The sequence below is a fragment of the Erpetoichthys calabaricus genome, chromosome 9, assembly GCF_900747795.2.
Source record: "Erpetoichthys calabaricus chromosome 9, fErpCal1.3, whole genome shotgun sequence".
Lineage (NCBI taxonomy): Eukaryota > Metazoa > Chordata > Cladistia > Polypteriformes > Polypteridae > Erpetoichthys > Erpetoichthys calabaricus.
The window spans coordinates 96825519-96849117 of record NC_041402.2 but is presented as its reverse complement, the minus strand read 5'-3'; the positions used below and the strand labels follow the sequence as shown (position 1 = coordinate 96849117).

The 23599-nt window shown below is 37.8% G+C and overlaps 4 protein-coding genes across 4 annotated transcripts in view; 2 read left to right on the top strand and 2 right to left on the bottom strand.

Moving 5' to 3' along the window:
* The window catches only part of nop2 (NOP2 nucleolar protein homolog (yeast)), a 39202-nt gene extending 27565 nt beyond the window's left edge, over window positions 1–11637 (bottom strand). The window contains exon 1 of the mRNA XM_028809990.2: window positions 11518–11637. The gene's annotated coding sequence lies outside the window, so the exon portion shown is untranslated. The remainder of the gene's footprint in view (window positions 1–11517) is intronic.
* A 3368-nt stretch (window positions 11638–15005) lies between these two features.
* LOC114657192 (histone H2A-like) lies at window positions 15006–15495 on the top strand. The gene has a single exon (XM_028808930.2). It carries the CDS (start codon window positions 15022–15024, stop codon window positions 15406–15408), a length of 387 nt encoding a protein of 128 aa, XP_028664763.1. The 5' UTR covers window positions 15006–15021; the 3' UTR covers window positions 15409–15495.
* A 1146-nt stretch (window positions 15496–16641) lies between these two features.
* Window positions 16642–17040, bottom strand: LOC114657191 (histone H4). Its single transcript, XM_028808929.2, has one exon. It carries the CDS (start codon window positions 16999–17001, stop codon window positions 16690–16692), a length of 312 nt encoding a protein of 103 aa, XP_028664762.1. The 5' UTR covers window positions 17002–17040; the 3' UTR covers window positions 16642–16689.
* Window positions 17041–18862: 1822 nt separating this feature from the next.
* LOC114657983 (histone H1-like) lies at window positions 18863–20280 on the top strand. Its single transcript, XM_028809987.2, has one exon. It carries the CDS (start codon window positions 18958–18960, stop codon window positions 19579–19581), a length of 624 nt encoding a protein of 207 aa, XP_028665820.2. The 5' UTR covers window positions 18863–18957; the 3' UTR covers window positions 19582–20280.
* Window positions 20281–23599: the final 3319 nt, after the last annotated feature.

Below are 23599 nucleotides of genomic sequence, written 5' to 3'. Positions count from 1 at the left end.
GTCCTTTTTATTGAATTTCCTGTTCATTTCACTGTACATTTGTGAACATAATAAACATTATACAAGTCAATGAACTTCAATCTATATAATTTTACAGTAGAATTAGTTGTATTGTAAAAACTTCTGTTGGGTTGTTTCCTGCAGTATCACTTAAGTGTAATTTACATGGAAGTACTGTATGATCAGTGCATACTGATCTTTTAACTATTAGAGAATTCACTAAAAATGAATAGAAACGGTTTATTTCTATTGTGTATCGCCATTACTTTCCTTAATATTCTGAGCCTGCTGTACTATGTATGACTGTACCAAGTACTATTGTCCATTTGTGATACTTTGTGCTCTTGCTGAACTAGAAACAGAAACTATTTATTATACTACTAGCAAAATACCCGCGCTTCGCAGCGGCGAAGTACTGCTATAAAATTTTAAATAATAAACTGAGGGAAAATGTACCAATAATTATTTGTTAAGGATCTCTTTGTATATCACATTGTCAGTTCGCTCCTCCGGTTGTAATATGACCAAGCTGTGGGCTGAGCTTAATCTTGAGCATGCAACGTATAGTTGGCCATGTGAAAAGCAATCTTGCCTCAAATCAATGGCAACCTTTTGTAGGGTCTGTCCCTGAGACTTATTAATTGTCATTGCGAAGCAGAGCCTTACTGGAAATTGGAGGCGTTTGAATTGAACTGGGGGATCAGAGGGTATAACGGGGATGCAAGGAATAAAAACTCTCTCCCCTGAGCCACCGCCAGTAAAAATAGTTGCCTCAATTAGGTTCTTTTGCAGGCATGTGACCTGAAGTCTCGTGCCATTACAAAGTTTCGGTGGCTGTAAGTTTCTCAGTAACATTATTGGTGCCCCAACCTTCAAAATTAGATTATGCTCAGGAGTGCCCGGAGGATTCAGAGTGTGGACCGAGCTGCAGGCTATGGACGTATATATGTACGTAAATAGGTTTCAGTTAGCGTTGGGAACCCGTGTACCAAATTTCTTGAAGATGGGCCCATTAAGTAACAAAGACCGTTGGAAAGTTCAATATGGCGGCCGACAGTGGTGTACCACCGAATTAAGTACGTACATCGGTTTCGGTTAGCACAGGGAAGCCGTCTACCAAATTTTGTGAAGATGTTGCCATAAATAAGAAAGTTTAACATGGCGGACGTAGTCGACCGTTATGACCGTCACGTGTAGAATTTCGAAATGAAACCTGCTTAACCTTCATAAGTAAGCTGTAAGGAATGAGCCTGCCAAATTTCAGCCTTCTACCTACACGGGAAGTAGGAGAATTAGTGATGAGTCAGTCAGTGAGGGTTTTGCCTTTTATTAGTATAGATGTATATGTGTATGTATACTGTATACATGTGTGTGTGTGTATGTGTATATATATATATATATATATATATATATATATATATATATATATATATATATATATATAGATATAGCTGTACCCAGCCACGCGTTGCTGTGGCTCAGTCTGGTTAAATGGAAAAGAAAGAAAAGAGAAAGCGCACGTTTCTAATATGTTAAATTTCACAATGCTTGTGGGTCAATATTTTTTGTTGTTCCATTGTGTGTGCAGAATGTTAGACTGAATAATATTGTTAAGTTCGTAGACGTCTTTGTTTTTGGCCGAAAGAAGAGCTCGTTCACTCAGCCAATCGTGATTCTTATAATTGGTTTGAATATTGGGAAATACTTTTTCAACCAATTCTTCTTTTGACGTCACTAAATTGATAAGTTATGAGGCAATGACATTCGTCCTGCGGTCAGATCAACCGGCACCTTTCTGTTCCCAATTTCCAGATTTCTCCAACCCCGTTATTGACAGTTTGCATTATTTGATCGTAAATGCCTTTTTGCTGAAGTGTTAGCTTAGGAATATTTGATTGCACATACGACAAAAGATCACCCGTGTCGTAATTTTGTTCACGACGCAATTCTACATCGAACGAAGCAGGAGCAGATCGATTCGATGATGGCATTCCCAACTGATTGAGAACTTTGTTCGCGATTTCTAAGCACAAATCTTCAATCATTATCAACGCCTAGTTGTAGATTTCTGCTGTGCAATCCATGTTTATATTTGAATTTTACTTGTGTATTCGACGGAAAATATCTTCAGCCAAGTGCGATTTATATTTCTCCCATAACTGTGTTGGAGATGAAGGAGAGCAGGCGGTCAATATGATTGCAAACAATGCACGAATTTGATTTGGATGTGACGTGTTGCACGCGTCATTAATGTATACATCCCAGTGTCGGTCGTTCTTCAATAAATTCAGAGCTTGACATGCACTTCGGAAAGTGGCATGTGTAACGCCGTTGACAATTCTCAATGGCAGGAAAGACGTTGGACCGGGCACATTTACCAACAGCATGTGAACAAAGAAGCATTCATCTTGATTGGGATGCACGGTGTACAGTCTGCCTATCGTAGTTTCTTTGAATATGCCAGGTTGTCCGTTGACTCGCTCTCCTCGTTTGCGTTGTTCAAATGATTTTCTACTCGCATTCCATGTGTAATACGTAGGCACTTCTGAATACAGCAGTGTTTTCACAAACACGTCATTTTGACATAACGTAAAGAAAGCAGTTAACATTGTAGCTGATGGATTCAGGGCTATTTGGTGCACATTTGCAGCTGTGAAATAAACGTGTTGTCCATTTTCTAGAAGTACTGCTAAGTGAACAACATCTGGACTTCATTCATGTATGGGAAATGAAAGAATTCGCCATACAGCTTCATTGCTGCTTATGTATCTTCCAGCCTAATACTGTGCGATTTCATCGATATGTATGACCGCATTCCTATCACTTCTTTCTGGTTGCACGCCAAAAACTGCTATGTCGCTGCCATTATTCACGTACTTACAAATGTATTTGATCGAAACATTGAAATAGAATCGTAGAATATTTAGTATAGCGTGTGTTGCTTTTACGTCCAACAGATGGCGCTGTGTTTTCAAAAAATGCATGTTGTTACCTGTCACAGGTGTGACATCTATATAATATGTATATAGAAACACGCGCGTATTCGAATGCAACGTTGTGTCAAAATTTCAAAGCAATCGGTGAAGAACTTTCGGAGATTTAAGGTTTTGAACAAACGAACATTTACATTTTTATTTATATAGATGTATATATATATATGTGTATATATATGGTTTTGGCAGCCAAGCGCTTTTTTTCCAACCTAGAAGACGTCTCTTGAGATCCGTTTAATCGCCTTATTGATTGCATGTCTTCCAAGGTAGTTTCAATACCCATGTCCTGCACCGAGTCATCTCCCCTTTTATTAGTTACTGTGTTAGTGGCCGTACTTCGTACAGGTCACTGAACGCACTGAATACTTGTAACTGGTGTCGCCCGTTGGCTACTTTCGACAGGGAATGGAAGCAATTGTCGAGTAACAAAAATTATTTTTAAGTGATTTCGCATTGAAGAAATAGTAAAAACTTGATCACTTGGGTCAATACCTAAAGAAATACACACAGCAAATGCAATTGAGAATACAGTAATCCCTCCTCCATCGCGGGGGTTGCGTTCCAGAGCCACCCGCGAAATAGGAAAATCCGCGAAGTAGAAACCACATGTTTATATGGTTATTTTTAGAATGTCATGCTTGGGTCACAGATTTGCGCAGAAACACAGGAGGTTGTAGAGAGACAGGAACGTTATTCAAACACTGCAAACAAACATTTGTCTCTTTTTCAAAAGTTTAAACTGTGCTCCATGACAAGACAGAGATGACAGTTCTGTCTCACAATTAAAAGAATGCAAACATATCTTCCTTTTCAAAGGAGTGCAAAGCAAGCAGTCAAAAAAAAAATCAATAGGGCTTTTTGGCTTTTAAGTATGCGAAGCACCGCCGGTACAAAGCTGTTGAAGGCGGCAGCTCACACCCCCTCTGTCAGGAGCAGAGAGAGAGTTAGAGAGAGATAGAGAGAGAGATAAAAAATCAATACGTGCCCTTTGAGCTTTTAAGTATGCGAAGCTCCGTGCAGCACAGCATGTCGTTTCAGGAAGCAGCTGCACACAGCCCCCCTGCTCACACCCGGTCAGCGCAAGAGAGAGAGAGAGAAAGTAAGTTGGGTAGCTTCTCAGCCATCTGCCAATAGCGTCCCTTGTATGAAATCAACTGGGCAAACCAACTGAGGAAGCATGTACCAGAAATTAAAAGACCCATTGTCCGCAGAAACCCGCGAAGCAGCGAAAAATCCGCGATATATATTTAAATATGCTTACATATAAAATCCGCGATGGAGTGAAGCCGCGAAAGGCGAAGCGCGATATAGCGAGGGATCACTGTACACCAGAATCTGTATGATTTAATTGTTGCTGTGCGTCTTCTTAAACTATGGGAGGTTTGTAAGGAAACAAAGCATGTTGATCTGCTCCCATTTCATTTTACAGTACTCTACGACCCGGAACTGATCTGATGTTCATACTAACCCTGCTTATGGCTTATGGCTCCGGGGCGATCACGCCTGAAATTACCAAGCGTTAGTGTTTATGGCTGTGTATTGGAACATCCAAATCCTGCTTCCTCCTCCTGCTATTTGCTATCGCCGCTCACCTATGCTACCATACCCGCCTGTCCTACCGGCTGGTTTTGCTGTGCTGCTTCTACACTGCTATCAGCTAAGTATCACTCACTATTTTAGCGCTTTAAGTACTGAGAAAAGCGCTATATAAATGTAATGAATTATTATTATCCATCCAACCATTTTCCAACCCGCTGAATCCGAACACAGGGTCACGGGGGTCTGCTGGAGCCAATCCCAGCCAACACAGGGCACAAGGCAGGAACCAATCCCGGGCAGGGTGCCAACCCACCGCAGGAATTATTATTATTTATTATTAAACACTAAAGTACAAAAACGAAGTAGAAAGTAACACTAAGACGCAACACCACCGGGAACACCGGCACACCGCGTCTACTAAACACTAAGAAACACTAAAGGAAAAAATACTATTCAGTAAGTACCGCGTCTACTAAACAGTAAATCAGCAAAGGAGAAAGGACTAACCGCATCAGCTACGGAGCTCAGCTCGGAGCGAAATGAAGTGAATGAAATCAGGTGAATGGTAGGGGAGATGATCACGTGACTCCAACACCCACATTAACTCTCCGTCCCTCCACAAACACACAAACACAGCCACACGGATCTCAACTCTCCTTTATATATATAGATAAGGTATAATAGCAATAAACTGAACTGAATTAAATCAAAATGAAGTGAGCCTGACAGTTTCTGCATGTCTGCAAACAAATAGATAATTGCATCAGTAGAAATAAACATACTGTAATAAAGGCAAATATAAAGGAAATAATTAATGTGTATTCTTCTTCCAATGTTGCAAGTTTTGCATTTAAACTTCATCCTAGCATTCTCACACAGAACTGTGAATCCTACTACTTTCATTTATCAATTTATTTAGAGTGTCTTTCACAGAGCCATTGTATACACATTTCATTATGAATTAATTTTACAAATATTTTTTAACCACTAACACAAAAAGGCCTTATGTGCTTCTGCTCACTTAGCCTGCTTCACACAGTACACCGCCTGAAGTCAGATATACAGTCAAAGTAAAAAGTATGTGAATCCCTAAGAATTACATGTACCTATATTTATGTCTAATTCCCATATGAAACATGGTCATATCTTCATGTCAGTCACAATAATGAACAAACACAATATCCTATAACTAAAGATACACAGATTTTCAGAGAATTTTTACCATATTGAATAAATCATTCAAACTGTGAAACTGAAGGTTGGAAAAAGTAAGCGAACCCTGAGCTAATGACTTTTTAAAAAGCTCATTGCAGTTAGAATTTAGCACACCTGGAGTCCATTTAATGAAACGAGTTCAGTGGTGTGGCCTAGAATTTCTTTGATTGCTAAAAAAAACGCTATAAAGTTTGAGTTTTTGACAAGAGGCACATCCAGATGGGAATCATACCTCTCACAAAAGAGCTGTCTGAAGAGCTACGATCGAGAATTGTTAATCTACATAAGGCTGGAAAGGGTTACAAAGTCATCTCAAAGATTTTAGATATTCATCAGTCTACTGTTAGGCAAGTTGTCTATAAATGGAGACAATTTGCTATTGTGGCTACTCTGCATAGAAGTGGGCGCCCTGCCAAGATGACCCCAAGAGCACAACGCAAAGTCAGCAATGAGATAAAGAAGAACCCCTAAAGTGACAGCAAAGGACTTGAAGAAGTCATTAGAACTGGCTAACACCTCTGTTCATGAGTCAACTGTACGTAAAACATTGAACAAGAAAGGAATCCATGGCAGGACACCAAGAAGGAAGCCACTGCTATCAAAAAAGAACATTGCTGAACGCCTGAAGTTTGTAAAAGAGCACTTGGACACTCCACAACAGTACTGGGAAAATGTTTTGTGGTGTGATGAAACCAAAATTGAACTATTTGGGAGGAACAAGCAGAACTTCATTTGGCATAAAAAGGGCACTGCATATCAACATCAAAACATCATCCCTACAGTAAAGTATGGTGGAGGGTACATCCTGATTTGGGCCTGCTTTGCTGCATCAGGGCCTGGACAGCTTGCCATCATTGAGGGGGAAAATGAATTCACAAGTTTATCAACAAATTCTCCAGGATAATGTGGGGGTGTCTGTCTGTCAACTTAAGGTCAGAAGAGGCTGGGTGATGCAATAGGACAATGACCCTAAACATTGCAGCAAATCCACAGCACAATGGCTTCAGAAGAACAAACTCTGCCTTTTGGAGTGGCCCAGTCAGAGCCCAGATCTCAATCCTATTGAGATGCTGTGGAATGTCTTGAAGAGAGCCATACACAGAAGACAACCAAAGAATATGGAAGAGTTAAGGCAGTTCTGCAGGGAAGAATGGGCTAAAATTCCCCCCGCATGATGTGCAGGTCTGATCTGCAGTTACAGGAAGTGCCTGGTTGAGGTCAATGCTGCCAAAGGAGGGTAAACCAGTTATTAAGTCCCAAGGTTCACTTACTTTTTCCACTACCACTGTGAACGTTGAATGCGTTTGTAAAATAAAGACATGGAAGAGTAGATTTTTTGTGTGTCATTGGCTTAAGCTCAATGTGTATATCAGTACCTGTGACTTACATGAAGATCAGATCTCTTTTTATGACCAATTCATGCAGTAAACCAGATAATTCCAAAGGGTTCGCATATTTGAATGTATTTAAACAATCCTACTGAAATATGTGCTTGAGACACCATTTTATCTTTTGTGGCATAAGGAAAATATAAAATGTCTTTTGAATCAAAGAATGGATTTTGCTATGATGACTTTGGCTCACCTCTTCAAATGTCTTTGCTATATTTGAACTTAAGAGGTTTAACAAATTAAACTGTTCACTTCATCAAGCTATTTTTTTAGCTACTAGTTAAGATGTTGAAAATCTTACCAAGATATTTTTAGAATTTTGTAATGGTTTCTCCTTCAACTACATGACTAGATAGTTTCCAGATTCCCATAATCCACCACATGAAAAAGTGCTTCCTTGCTTCAGTTTTAAATGTACTTCCCTTCAATTTCAAACAACAGCATTTATTTATATAGCATGCTTTCATACAAATTATGTAGCTCAAAGTGCTTTATAGAGAAAAAAGAAAAATATAAAAATAAGAAATAAGATAAAAAAAATAAGGCAATACTAAGTAACAGAATAAAGTAAGGTCCAATGGCCAGCAGAAAAAAAAAAAAACTCTAGAAGGCTGAAAAAAAAATCTTCAGGGGTTCAGAGGCCACGAGACCACCCACTGCCCCCCAGCAGTGTCCTCAAGAAAGAGATTTGCTATTTATTTGAAAGAGTACTGCTGGATCCAATTTATAGTCACAGGGAAGTGAGTTTATTTCATGAAAATTTATTTCCATATTACCAGTTTTGGTTTCCTTCTACCAATAGCACTTTGAGTACTGAGAAAAGCGCAATATAACTGTAATGAATTATTATTATTATTATTAAAATTGTGGTTTTGTTTCAGATTGTTGCCTGCTTTCTTCTCAACAGTTCTGTATTTAAATACTTGCTTATTTATTGACTGCGCTTTTTGATACCACCTTGAAATACAGCACTTGTGAGCAATCTATTCACACTAGATTTTCAGAGGAAAATAATACACATATTTGGTTAACTTTGTGCAACTTCACTTGGTCTCCAATTTCTAAAAATCAGTCTGTCATTCATTGCTCTCTTGTAACTACTATGCATAACACTCAACACACAGCTTACAGAAACAAAAACATTTTACGACAGAATTTCCTTTATATATAATAATAATAATACATTTTATTTATATAGCGCCTTTCCCATGCTCAAGGTACTTACAGAATATAATAAAGAACGTCAGAATATACAGTATATAGCATTGTACAAACCAGATAAATAAATAAAGAAGATTAAGACAGTAAATTCTGAAAAAAAAAACAGACAACATAATTGATGGTCTAGCACACACATACAGGTTACATTAGCATCTTGACAGAGAAGAAAACTGAGAGAAAGGTAATAAAGTCAAGTAGAGCTAAAAGCCTTCCTGAACAGATGAGTTTTGAGTTGTTTTTTAAAAGAATTCATGGAGTCAGCTGACCTGATTAATTTTGGTAGGTCATTCCAGAGTCTATATCTTGTTATATAGCTTTAAAATGGCTACAATTAAATGTGACATCTTACAGAAGTTACAACAAACAATGAAGTGTTAGAGTGGAAGAGACTATAGATATCAAATCAAGCTAACACTGTTCCAAAAAGAGAGTGTTTATGCTGCTAAACTGAGCAAAACAAAACAAACATTACAGATATTTCCATGTTCTGCTATGTGAAACCATTCTACATATTAATTGAGCATTTTATAGGTTAACTGGAAGCAAACATTTTTTATTTTACTTGAGGATATGTTTATCTTCACTTGTGCTTCACAGAATGGATGTACTTCTTTTTTTTTATTGATTTTATTAAAATCAAATAACATTCCATACAAATAAATCAAGTTTTACAAAAATAGGTTTGAAACAAATCAACCCCCACACATGAGAAAGACAGCTAGGCCAGCAGAGTAAAACTTAAAGCTAGTAAATATATGTAAATAGATAAATGGAGTAAAAGAGAGGAGGGAATCCGTTTCCTCAATTTAAATGCTTATTCTAAAATGTTATTAATTAGATCCTGCCAGGTTTTGAAAAAGTTTAGTACTGTACAGATCCTCTAAGTGAGAGTTTGATTTTTTCTAGTTTCAAATAGTATATAACAGTTACCCACTGACTTTGAATAGGAGAGTTAGGATTCTTCCAGTTTAGCAAGATAAGTCTACTTGCCAATAGTGTAGTAAAGGCAATCACAGTTTGTTTGTTTGTCTCCACTTTAAGCCCATCTGGAAGAACACCAAACACAGCTGTTAGTGGATTAGGAGGGATTGTGACACCAAGGCTGTCTGATAGGCATTTAAAGATATTGGTCCAAAATGATGTTAATTTGGTGCAGGACCAAAACATGTGGCCCAGTGAGGCCAGAACTTGATTGCAGCATTCACAGGTTGGATCTTGCCCTGGAAACATTTTGGACAATTTTAAGCAAGAGAGATGTGCTCGATATATAATTTTGAGTTGAATAATTCTATGCTTTGCACACATGGAGCTCGAGTGGATTTTGTGCATTGCTACCTTCCATATTGAGTGAGACATCCTTTTCCCACTGTACTCTTGGATCTTTGAAAGAGAGGGACTGTAAAATGGTTTTGTATATTATGGAATTGCTGTCTGAGTCCTCAAGACTGAGCAATATTTTTTCTGGCACAGAGGTAGGTGGGAGGTGAGGAAAATTGGGCAGGTTCTGTTTAACAAATTTTCTGATTTGATGGTAGTGAAAGAAATGTGTTGCTGGAAAGTTAAATCTGGAGTGTAATTGTTCATAGGATGCAAAGATGTTGCCTGTGTACAGATCTCTAAGTGATTTAATCCCGAATGTTTTCCAGACATTAAAAACTGCTTATGTTTGAGAGGGTGGAAAAAGGTGATTCTCATATAGAGGTGCCACATATAAAAGCTTCTCTTTCTTAAAATACTTCCTACATTGGTACATTGGATGTACTTCTAACCAAAAATTTAATTGTGTAAAACACATTACTTTTAAATTCAACCTCTTAATATTGGAATGAATTTCCACTTTTAAACTACAGTATATATATATAAACACATATGAATAGGCATAAATCAGAGGACAAAAATAAATAATGCTAGAAATATGCAATTATTTCAGAAGACAGCATATATATATATATTATATATAGGAATCTGATATATATAGTTCCAATATTATATAAATACAGTATAGAAGAAAAACTAAGCACTACTATTTAAATAGTACCATTTACTTAAATACTATTTTATGCCATTATTTTGTGTAAAAACTACACATTTATTTGCATAACAGTAATATTTGTTAAAAGTTAAATATAACTCTGCAAAAAAGCACTAATCCTACTAGTGCTAGTAAACAAGCATGAATCCTATATTTAAAACTACACAGATGCACATATTTTAATTTAATATCAAAAAATAAATTAAACTAAAATAATATATAAATAATGCATGTAAACACCATATGAATGTATCTGACAGCTTAGCATCAAGAACAGTAATAGCTTAACTAGCTAGAAATCTTTCTGCAATCAAAATACGAATTCTAAATTCCAGCAGAGTTTTAATTTTGATAAATTAAATTATCAAAAAAAGTATTGATAAAAAAGTATTGAAATAAAATAATAACATAATAAATACTTGATTCTGGACTTTTTACAAGTTCCGAACTGGATATGTAGGTTTCACGTGTTTATTGGAAGAAAGGCGAATTTTAAAACGTCCGGAAAACTGAGAAGCCCAAATTTACTATTACGTACGATCATAAATGTATACCAACACCAGTTAGTTTGGTTTTGAAATTGTCAGCAAATCCTTTATAATATAACTCAGCTTGAAAAGTGACACACTTCGATCGAACCTAGCATTAGTTTCTACTTTGTGATATTTATTTGGTAAAAATGTATTGCATATACTTTTATCATCAGGACAAAAACAATAAATACGGTTTCCATCAGAAACATTTTTAAGTAAACTTCAGTAAATCCCAATCACTTTAGAAAGAATTATAAACAGAATTGAACTATCTTTATGAAAACCGAAAGCAACTTTTCTACATTCTAAAAAGAGCTTGATTATATACTAATAATGACATTGGTTTAAGGAAAATGTTTCTGAATGAGAAACATAAGCAAATAACACATCATTATATAATATACAATAAGACTCTATATTATTTAACTGTGAGGTTTGCAACCACATTTACGTAAATGAGACCCTTGGCAACTACATTGTGGATAATTAGATCGACTTTATTTAAACTGCAGCAGATAAACAAGGAATACTATCTTGATATTCCCTCATCCCTTTCCCTTTATCTCGAAAAAATGGTAAAAGTAACATCCTACCTATTTTCGAACCACCGAAATCTGCTTGAGATACAAATCCGAATAACTAACCCACGTGGGGAAAAAAAATCAACGTCGATTTACGGCCAACCCTAGCCAACGTCACGTGGAACGCATTCTGATGACGTAATCTAAATGCGACGCAAGGGAAACTACTCCGTTACAGTATGTGGTTTTTGAACGGGAGCGTCATTCCGTTACGTTTTACAGATAGTGTTTGAATTATTCTTCCTATTGATTCATTAGATAGATAGATAGATAGATAGATAGATAGATAGATAGATAGATAGATAGATAGATAGATAGATAGCACTTTAATTGTACAATTAGGAAATTAAACTTTAACAGAAGCTCAAAATATATAAATATAGTAAACAACAGCCTCCTTCAAACAGACAAACATAAGACACACAATAGTTCTAGAGGTTTTGGCATCTCATTAACATCTTTCTTTTAAACGTTTTTACGACATTTTTCGTAATTCCACAGCAGATAAAAAGATACAGAAAACAATGTTTGCCGTGTAAAAAGTATGCAGTTTAACTGATACAGGTTAAAAAGTAAACGTCTGTAGTAAAATCAGACAAATTTAGCTTAACACGTAAACACACTGAAAAGCTGTGTTTCACAGCACTGAGCACGGAACTCTAAGCCACTGAAAAAAGTAATTTGTGTGCACCTAATTTTAGCGAGCTAAAGCTGTAAAACGAACAAGGTGTGGTCCTGAGTGAGCATAAAAGGATCCAGAATATGTATTAAAAAGCAGATGAATGAAGAAAATCCAACCATCGAATAATCAGAAAGGTTTGCATATGGGGTTTATTGATTTGGAAAAGGATTTTGAAAGATTTCCACGTTAAGAGGTCTTGAGGTGCATGAGAGGGAAAAGAATACGAGAAGTATGTGAGGATTGTCCGGGATTATGTACTGTACGAGGGAGTGAGGACTCAGTTTAAAAGTAATGCTGGGGTAACAGACAAGTTCCCAGTTACAGCAGGTCTGCACCATGGATCTTCGTTCATTCCTTAGTTGTTTGACCTGGTTATGGATGTGTGACTTTTGGGATTAAAGATCAATCCTGGTGCCTGCTTTTTGAAGATTACATTGTGCTGTGTATCACCGGAAAGGAGGAAGTGGAAAAGAAGTTGGAAGAATGGTAAAGAGCTTTGAAATATAGATGACTGAAGATAAATATGAAACAGACAGAATATGTTTAAATGTCTAGGACCAGTGGTAGCCCAAAATGGAGAATTACTTGCAAAGATAACCCACAGAGTGCAGTGTGGGTGGAAGAATTAGAAGAAGGAACCAGGATCAAAGCATTAAGCTGAAGGTTAAAGGTAAGGTTCTAAGACACTGTTAAGAGCAACAATGAGGTATGAAGCCTAGACATGGGCAGTAAAGGGAGCAAAGGAGAAGTTGGAAGGGGCTGATTTTAGACTGTTGAGATGGATATGTGGAGTTACAAAAAAGGACAGAATAAGAAATGAGACAATCAGAGATACGACAAAAGTAGGAGAGATGTCTAAGAAAATACAGGAAAGTAGATTAAAGTGGTATGGACATTTGATGAGGAGAGAGATAATATGTGGGCAAAAGAGTGATAGGAATGGAAGTACAGGGAAAAGGAAAGCTCTTCAATATGTTTGTTGTTTTCTGCCTACCCACCAGCTGACAATCCATTTTATTAATGATCAGTAAGATATTAAAATTTGTATGGTTATAGGACTATTTTTCTGTCTGGACTCATAACTAAAACTGTTCTTCAAAAAGCAGGTTTAAGAAGGTGAAATCTTCAGTCTTGCACCTTTGTTATTGCTTGTTGCTCACCTAGTCCTGAATATAGTTATGTAACAATTGGTCCATCTCAGAAGAAAACAATGCCCAGGACATGCTTGCTTGCATAGCCTGCCCTAAATGTTGTTAAACAGCTTTACTGTGGATACAGACAGTTAGGGCAAATATTTCTGTCCAGTTCCTGCAGGTGCCCTCACTGTAAATGTTCAAAACTTGCCACTGCTCCATTCCTAGGGTGGATATTGGACATACTGTACACCAAAGCAGCTCTGGCATGTGCACTGCTAGTCCTGTGAACTGCCAAAACTGCAGCAAGTGCCAGCCAGGCTTTCTTGTGTTGTCTTCGGATATGTGGTCATTTGCACTAAAATGACAATAAGGTTAAAATTTGAGTGTAATCCAGGATATTTGTGATTTACTAGGCCGTATACATCACAAAAGACAGCTTTGGATTGCTGCTTTAGATGATCTCAGACTGCCCAAATTTGCAAGTGTGGCATGTGAACCTGAGCCTCACTCTTGATTGCTTCTGATGGTAAAATCCCAGCCAATGCCGAAGAACTGCTGAGCACATGGCATGTTTTGCTCATGATTGTATGCTGCTGATTAGTTTCCATGGTTGTTTTAAAATGTGTGTATTTGGCAATACATGTCCTTGTTGTCCTTATAAGTTCTCTTTGCGAAAATGATTAGACCCTGACCAATTCTCTTATTTTACCGAATAACAAATCGTACACTGAAAATTAATTCTCTATATAAACATGGATGTCATTCAATGGCCCAGTCAAAGTCTTTATCTCAGTCTGCTGAGAATCTATGGCAGCATTTGAAAACTGGCATACACCAGTGTTATGCAACAGATCTGAACAATCTGGAGAAAATCTGCCCAAAATCACTTATGAACAGTGAGCAAACCTGGAATGTACTTACCCAAAAGTATTAGAGCTATTATTGCTGCAAAGGGTGGGATTGAATACATATGTAAAGAGAACATTTCCATTTTTCCTAATAATTATTTTTTGGCTAAAGCCATTATCCAAGGTGACTAACAACATTTGAGATACAATTGGCTAAATTTATTTTCTTTTTCCATTTGGAGCACAGACAGGTGAAGTGATTTACTCGTGGTCACAGTGTGAGATTTCAACCCACAACCACAAGGTTTGCTTTAATACACCACTCTATAATATAAAAGAATGTTACATTAAAAAAACGAATTACAAGTTTCAGTGCTTTTCTCAATGGTGAATTGATTTTTCTAAATTGGTCCCTGATGTGTATTGTCCTGTCCTAGTATTGTTCCTGCCTTGTGCCCTATGTTTGCTGAGACAGGTTCTAACTTCACCTACTCTGGATAAGCGGTTTTGAAAGATGGATAAAGGAAAAGAATACATTATAAAAGGAAACGAATTCATCTGAACAAATACATAATCCTTTTATGGAACTCCAATCACCATTAGGTGGCAGCAGATACTTATCTGCGCAGTTCCCGGATCGATTACGTCATAGAGGGTATGCAAATTGAGCTGCCGAAGTGTGTGCTATTTTATTTGTCTAAAGCATGTGTCCATCATGCGTATTCGCTTTTTGATTGGTAACCCTAAGGATGTGCATGTTAGCCAATCGGCGAAAGCCAAAAGGGTATAAAAATCATGAAAACGGTCCAGTATTGTTATTTCTTTTAGCTCGTCAAAGTAAACGATAAAAATGTCGGGAAGAGGTAAAACTGGGGGGAAGGCTCGTGCAAAAGCTAAGACACGGTCCTCTCGTGCCGGATTACAATTCCCGGTTGGCCGTGTTCACCGTTTATTAAGAAAAGGTAATTATGCTGAAAGGGTCGGTGCCGGTGCTCCTGTTTATTTGGCTGCTGTGCTTGAATACTTAACTGCGGAGATACTGGAGCTGGCTGGAAATGCCGCCCGCGACAATAAGAAGACTCGCATTATTCCTCGTCACCTGCAGCTCGCTGTTCGAAACGATGAGGAACTGAACAAACTGTTGGGCGGTGTGACCATTGCTCAAGGTGGTGTACTACCTAACATCCAAGCTGTACTCCTACCCAAGAAGACCGAGAAGCCTGCTAAGAGTAAATAAGTGACTGCATTAATTCTATAAACAAAGGCTCTTCTCAGAGCCACCCATTTTTCGAAATGAGTAAAATCCATTTTGTATTAAACTGTATTAAGTTTGTATATTTTTGTGCATTTGTTAAATTTGTCCAAAACTACTTTGAATTAAAGATACAGGTTGAGTATTTTGTATAATGTGACTGAACGCTGCTCTTCGCAATGTTACAGGTTCTTGCCGATTTAATTTTAATGGGGAGATTAATCTTACTGGCTCTTATGGGTTGAATGTAACCCATTAAAAAAAATGTCACCTTTGAAAAATCACGTGATTTTCCAAGTATAGGACGTACGTTTACTCAGGTGATGCAATCCTGTTCCTGTAATCCTCTGTAAAGTACCTTTGCTATCTATGCTTCAATGTAAATGTATTTCATGCCGACGCAGCTAGCACAAACGGCGAGCAGGACTTAAATTTAAAATAACCGCGCCATTAGTGGTAGTCAATGTCACCTGCCCCGCCAAATTTAAATATGCCAATCGTCACCCAGCGGTAGGAGTGTTTAATCCGCTCGCGCAATTTCAACCAATGAACTTTGTTGCCTGTCTCGTTCTTCCGTGCCGAGAGGCTTGTCGGACTACAAAACAAAGCACTGTTCACGCAAAGCAGAACTGTTGGGTAGCTTCTTGAAAGCCTTCCTTTGAATTGTTTTTCATATGGGATAGCTTTAGTGTCTGACCAGATCCCCTGGTAACGAGACCTACTGCAGTCTGTACTGCTCTAGACAAGTCGATCGGTTGTTAATCTTTCAAAAACCGTTGACATGAATTTTATACCAAATGCTTTGGAAGAAATGTCTATCGATGTACTTTAGTCTAGTATACATAAAAGGCACTACTTGACCACTTTTTTCCGCCTTTAGTTTTCACTTAGTAACTGCTCCTTTTCCAGGGCAGACACCTTCACACTTCTACAGCTGCAATGAGTTTTAATATGGACTGTATGCAAATTATGGTCGACAAGAGAACTCGCATTTAATTGGTCAACGTTTGTGACGTTGAAACTTTGAATGTAACCAATGGTCTTTAACCCGTAGCCGCTTCGACAAAAGCAAATATCTATTAATTCAAAATCCAGATTTTTCCACTTTAGTTACATAAAGGAATTACTATAGCTAAACCCAACCAGTACCTCTTACCAAGGATGGTTAATACACAATATTAGTTCACTTAAAAGGATTAGCTCTTTTATGACCGAGTGGGCGGCCCTTAAAAGGGCCTTTGGGTTTAGTTATGTCGTTTTTGAACTTTATCCTCCGAAGCCATACAGTGTTCGTCCCTGTCTCTTTAGCGCATAGACAACATCCATTGCGGTAACTGTTTTTCGCTTTGCGTGTTCCGTGTAGGTGACAGCATCCCGTATAACATTTTCCAGAAACACTTTTAACACCCCACGGGTTTCTTCGTAAATCAAGCCAGATATACGCTTCACACCACCTCGACGAGCCAAACGACGAATTGCTGGTTTGGTGATGCCTTGAATGTTATCTCGAAGGACTTTCCGATGACGCTTTGCACCTCCTTTTCCCAAACCCTTACCACCTTTACCTCGTCCAGACATCTTATAAAACTTCTAAAAAGCTTTAAAGAAAACACACACCCGCCGCAATACTAAACCAGCAAACAAAAATTTACGGGCTCGGGAGCCTTTCTTATAGTTAAAGAGCGGACCTAAGTGAAATACACATACGGTTATTAAAGTACTCTGTACGCCTCCCAATGGCATGTTGCCAATGTGACAAACAACACATCAACCTTAAACTGCGCAAAAATGTTTCATTTATTATCGGAAGTAATTTTTTTTTTTTTCGAATGTCTTAGGAATGGAATGAGGAAAGAGCTTCATATGTACAATGCGAGTTCACGGCATAATTAAGCTAACAGTTAAAGGAGTATTCCCAGTAAGACAAGTAAAACCCGGAATTATAATACTTTCCTCTTTTTACAAACGGTTTGGTTTTCTGTTAATTTCTAGCGTAACCTATAGACAAAAAGCTTTTTTTTTCTTTTTTCCTTCCATTACTTGTCAAGGTTAGTTATACGATATATGCAAATATAAAACGCAATATAAAACAATACTTCTGCACATTAAGTTATATTTTCAGCATTACCTTTGGTGAATCTTTTATTAAGAACAACATTCATTTTTAATGATTAAATAGAGCAGGCAATTTCCTTGACGTTTCTGTTAATGCACCCTTTTCAAACGACACCATGTTATTTAAAGTTTTTTTTTTTAGATTAAATTATTTTGAATTTGCACATAGTAATTAGATTATCTTTATGTTAGATTATCCTTATGTGAAAGATAGCAGAATTACTTACGTTACATGCCAAATGAGGAATGCACATACAAAAAAGACGTGGATATTCACACCTAATGTTAACTTACAAATAAATTTTATAAAGAATCTCTGAGCTATTTTAATAACCATGTGTTTGTACCTAGATCATATTTGAAGATCATCACCATAATAAAAAGAAGTCAAAATTGTAGTAAATAGCTTTATGTAATAGTCGTCTAGTTACCGTGCTAATCAAAGTGCATCGCACCCTCCCGTCACAACGCCCCATTAAATGCTGTTAACATCCCGTTTTACTTAAATTGTCACGGTGATTCAAAACTCATTTATATATTTTAATAAATATGTATAAATATAAATACATATTTAAAATATAGATTTATAAAAGACGTAGTTTTTCAATTTTGATCCAAGATATATTTAATTTTTTTGTTTTACCTTGGGAGTTGGCTGGGACAATGTCGGACAACGTAGGCTGACTGTAGCATTTACTACAAATACCCCCAAAATGTTTAATTTTTTACATATGTGACTATAATTGTTAAAGTACAAATAATAGTACGAGGTTATAACGTAAATTAAATACTGATTTAGCTAATATTTTAGTTTCCTAATAATATAAATTCACTCTATACTAACAGATAAGAGCTCGTGTTCTGCTCTCAGTTGTGTTAACTTCACCTAACATAAAGCTTTATAACTTCATCGGTTTTGAAACATTTTTTTCAAAATGCCACAAAAGTTAATCCTTACATTCCCCACCTTAAGTAGATATAAATAAAACCACAATAAAATCAAGTTTCATAATTTTATTTTAAAAAGTATCAACGAAGAGCTGAAAAATCTGTGGCATTTCAGCAGGTCTTTGTGTGGTTTTGTATTTATCATTAACAAATCTTTAACGTAAACAAGAAAATCTCTCAGAATTCATAAAAACACAAGGGTTTTCTATCGGAATATTGGATTTGTTTTGTTTCCAGGTTTTTATTTTGAATGAAAAACTATAGTTTTTTAAAAGGAGAAAACACAAGAGAAACAGATTTCCCGAGCCAGTAAGAGACAGAGAGACTGATTGAGTCTATAAGGTTCTCATGTACCGTATAAACTCCAGCCCCCACCGCACTCGACTCACTGCTGATTTAGCAGAGTTCTTGTTTGTGTGTTTTGATTTTATTACGTGCTTGTTTCTTCTGTTAATTTTTTTTATTTGCAGAATGGCTGAAGTTGCTCCTGCTCCTGCAACCGCGCCTGCTGCTGCGCCAAACAAAGCACCGAAAAAGAAGTCGTCGGCCAAACCTAAAAAGAGTGGTCCTAGCGTGTCAGATCAGATTATAAAAGCTGTGTCTGCCTCTAATGAGCGCAGTGGGCTTTCTCTTGCCGGGCTGAAAAAGGCATTAGCTGCGGGTGGCTACGATGTCGAAAAGAACAACTCTAGAGTGAAGCTTGCTGTGAAGAGCTTAGTGGGCAAAGGTACGTTGGTGCAGACTAAGGGTACTGGTGCCTCTGGCTCTTTCAAGATTAACAAGAAACGGACTGAGGCTAAAGAGAAAACTGCCAAAAAGAAGACTTCTCCTAAAACTAAGAAGCCAGTGGCAAAAAAGCCAGCAGCGAAGAAGCCGAAAAAGGCCGCAGCAAAGAAACCCGTGGCTGTTAAAAAGTCGCCCAAGAAAGCAAAGAAGCCTGCAGCTGCTAAGAAAGCTACGAAGAGCCCTAAGAAGGCTAAACCAGCTGCAGCAAAGCCGAAAAAGCCAGCGAAGACTGCTAAGAAAGCCAAGACCACGAAATCTAAAGTGACCAAACCTAAGACCGTGAAAAAAAGTGCTGGTAAGAAGAAGTAAAGCCTTGTTCGTTATGCTTATACCCAACGGCTCTTCTAAGAGCCTCTACATTGATAAAAGTGCTGAAATTCAACCGTTGCTTATATTAAGTATATGAAGTCCATTGTGAACTGTAAAGTTGCCATGCTTTGGGGCTGAGGAAGAATGCGGACTTCCGAAAAAGGACTATGTATATATTTTAAAGACAACTTTATTTTTAACTAAAGCCCTAACAATGTTGACCTCAATTTCTTCCAGGTCTTGCATTTGACCAAACTACCAGTTTTTACTAACGTTTTTCCAACCGAATTTTTTTTTTTTTTTTTTAAATGAAGTAATGCTTTTTATTGTGGAAACCTCAACCTATGCAGTCTGGTGTGTGGGTTTTGTTTTGCATGTGTAACTGGTTTTTCTTTTTGTAAACTTGGGTGGCTTGTGTGTATCATCTGACTGCAGTAAAATATTTAACTGTCAAAAGGATTTGGGAGTTGTGTAGTCAAGTGTCTACTTAACACATGCTGTCCTTTAGCTAAACTTGATTTATGCTATTAAGCCACCAGGAAGAACAAGATGAACATTCTTCAACCCTTTTCCAGTGTGTACTATGGGCTAGCTTATAAAACTTTTTAAAGTGAAATCGGTCTTTCTTACCCCACCCTTTATTTTGTAATGTGTATTCTACCTTGTGGTGTTGCTGAATAAATTATACATTTTCTGTAATCCTAGTTGGCTGTTCTTATTTGCCCTGAACTTCTCACTAAAAACCTGTCTTGGTAATGTTTCGTTTTTGTATGCCCTGTAAAATTGGCACATGCTCCCAACCAACTGTCCATATGCCACAGTCCTTGGCTGGTTTGCTGCCTGTATGATTTTTACATGTTCGGTTTGTGTGTAAACTCCAAGGTACTTTGTCAGCTGTGGGTATACTGCCTTGAGTACACCAAAATTTGTGTTTGACTTGTTAACATTTAAACTGGTTAAATAATTCAATTTCCCTAAATATAGTGCACATGGCTGCAAAATGCTTGGCACTTTTTCTAACAAAATTGCTGGGTTTTAGCCTAGGAGTAACATTTTGTGTAAATGCAAAGTGGACAGCTTGGTTCTGAAAGGTGTTTTTTCCTCCTCTGTAGTGACTCGAGTAGAAATGACATGGTGGGTGAGGGGGATCTGTGTGTAATTTTCATCCAAATAAAGACAATATAATTTTGTAGCAGTGGCTTAGTCCATCACATTGCAGGGAGGTGCACATTCATCTGAACTGAAGGTGAAGCAAAAGCCTGGTGTGGATGGGAATCCACCAACAGTAGGCACAGAAGTAGACCTATGAGAATGGTGAGGGGAAATTAAGGTGAGTGAGGATTTATGCAAACTCCAGGAACTGAACTGGGACCTGGTGGTGAGAAGCGGCAATGTTTACCGTTGTTGATCAGCAACAAGGTCTCTGTTTAAAAGTGATTAAAGCTCCTAAATTTTAAGCCTGGGAGGGTACAGATTTTGAATCAAGTCTAAAGTGCATAAGTTTAGTTGTGGAAATGAAGCAATCGAGTGTTAATTTTGCAAAGCAGAATCTGGAACCTTGCTACAATGGGGAAAAATTTAATTTAGAATGTGCACCACATGGTCAGTGGTATATAAGAAAAAGAGCAGTTGGCCTCTTAACTGTATCCACTTGACAAGTTTCGTGCCTCCCTGGCAGCATGAAATGGTCTTGAATGGGGTGCCAGACTATTGCCAGTCATGTCCATCTCTTCTAGAGTTGCCAATTTGCCTGCATGTCTTTGAGATCAACAAAGAATGTGCAAACGTCACATAAGCAGCAGTCTGGAGCAGTGAACCCCTGTGCTTACTGCCATCACAGATGCTCTTCCTTAAAATGGAAATTGATTTTGTAGGTGAGGTTCTGCTGATATAACACAGTGCAGTCTTTTCATTTGATCATCTCGAGTATTGTAACCATGGCAAAAATAAAATGATCTGGGTGAGTAAACTGGGATCTGCTTTAGGTCATGTAGCTATATGACTGCCAGGGAGCCTATTGTCATCCCCAGCACAATGCAGTTATTTCAGTTGGATATAGTGCTAGATCTTTAGTCAGAAGTGTACAAGAGTGAAGAGCAAAGGTACAGGACTGTCCTTGTGCTCCATTGTTGCTCATCACCTTGAGCCATAATTTAAACTATCACACAAGAGTGCCCAAGGATCACCTTCCTGGCTCGGACAAGGAATGCAATATTCTACAGGGGCAAGAGGGGGAGCCACCGCTAATGAGATTGTCTCTTTTCTCCTCTGTAGCTCTGTGAAGCCTCCCAGTGAGGGCACTTGCAGCCCACCTCTTCTGCTCAGATCGATATGTAAACTGCGCAAAAAAAAAATTACAGGAACACTTTGAATACACATCAGATCTCAATGGGGGGAAAAAAATCATGCTGGTTATCTATACTGATACGGGCTGTGATAAGTGTTAGGAACGAAAGGATGCCACATCGTTTGACAGAAATGAAAATTATTAACCTACAGAGGGTGGAATTTAAAGACACCCTGAAAATAAAAGTGAAAAAATGATGCGACAGGCTAGTCCATTTTACCAAAATTTCATTGCAGCAACTCAAAATCATACTGTCCAACCAATATGCAGCACATTCCTACTCTTTGGCAGCATGATCAAAAGGTTATCAAACAGAAATTCAATACAAAGAGCTCAAGCAAGAATACCCTTGACACATTTTGGATATTTACTTGTAACACAATATTGGATATCTCCTTTTACTCCAGTAGACTGTTTGTAAGGCCATTTGATGAAAACATCAGGTGAAGCAACACAAACAATGTCAAGAATGTTGGCATTAGCAAGAAGAAGTGAACCAAGCTAACAAGCCTCCTGTAACTGAGTTTGATTGTCTTTCCTTTTAGTTGTCATCAAGTGAAGAAGTGGTCAGTGACTCCAGTTCACACTGCTTGGACTGTCTTCTTGGAGTTTGCACAGCCTCCTCATATTTGTTTGGTTTAAAGTTAGTGTGTTAAGATTTTTGGCTACATTATAACTCGGCACCCCAGAGTGTCACCATACTAGGCATCAAACGTTTAGCTCTGTCATAACTAATTAGGATAGGCCTCCATGATCCTGGTGAGGAAAAAGTCAGGTGAAGAAGAACAGTCTCCATCTTACAAGATCCTGCTTACCCCAACAGGATGGAAAACAGTGCAGAAATCAACCCCAAATGGGATGGATGTTCATAAAAGGTCTTACTCATTCAATTTGTTAGGTGGGAGGACAAAAATAAGGAAAGGAGAGACTCCTTAGTATCTGGAGCAGTGGTCAGGAACTAAATCAAGGTCCCTAGAGCTGTAAGGCTGCACCGATGTGCATTATGCCACTCAACAAAAAACTGATAACTGAAACAAAATTAAGTGATGAAAACAATCTTCATCAACACTGGCATTTTCATATCATTTACAAAAGTATTTCCATCCATACTAAAATGACTGAAAGTGCATTTGACTAATCATCCACCTACACTGGGCATGGGTGTAACATAGACGTCTTCAACTGGGCACACACTTTGCTGTTTTGGCACGATCTTAAGCCTGCTTTGCATTCTCCGAATGATGTTATGAATCGGCTAGAATTTCAGCTTCATCGGCTGCCATTTCGCATGCAGTATGAGAAGGATTGTGATTCCCCGTCATGATTGGGCTATCACATGATCAGAAGAATTTTTGTCATGTCATAAATTTCATTTCACTGTCTTGTACAGTGAAGAGTCTATACAGTTGATTTTCTGTTATCGCCATCAAATTTTGCGAAATTCATTGTGCAGCAAGTGTGCATCGTACATGTATAGTCTGAGCAGCCATGTTGTGATATGTCAATCCAACCAAATGTGGTCATGTAGTCTGAGCACATAGCTGACTGACGACTCTCTAGGGCAGTGTGAGTAGTTGCTTGATCCTGATTTCTAAAAATTGCACAAAATGCAATTTAGGTGCATACAGGTAAGCAACAGTGGCGATGGAAAGCAACTCTTCTTTTCTGAAT

Bases quoted from the DNA above. Each gene is read 5' to 3' on its own strand.
- LOC114657983 (XM_028809987.2), top strand. From the start codon at position 18,958: ATGGCTGAAGTTGCTCCTGCTCCTGCAACCGCGCCTGCTGCTGCGCCA.
- LOC114657192 (XM_028808930.2), top strand. From the start codon at position 15,022: ATGTCGGGAAGAGGTAAAACTGGGGGGAAGGCTCGTGCAAAAGCTAAG.
- LOC114657191 (XM_028808929.2), bottom strand. From the start codon at position 17,001: ATGTCTGGACGAGGTAAAGGTGGTAAGGGTTTGGGAAAAGGAGGTGCA.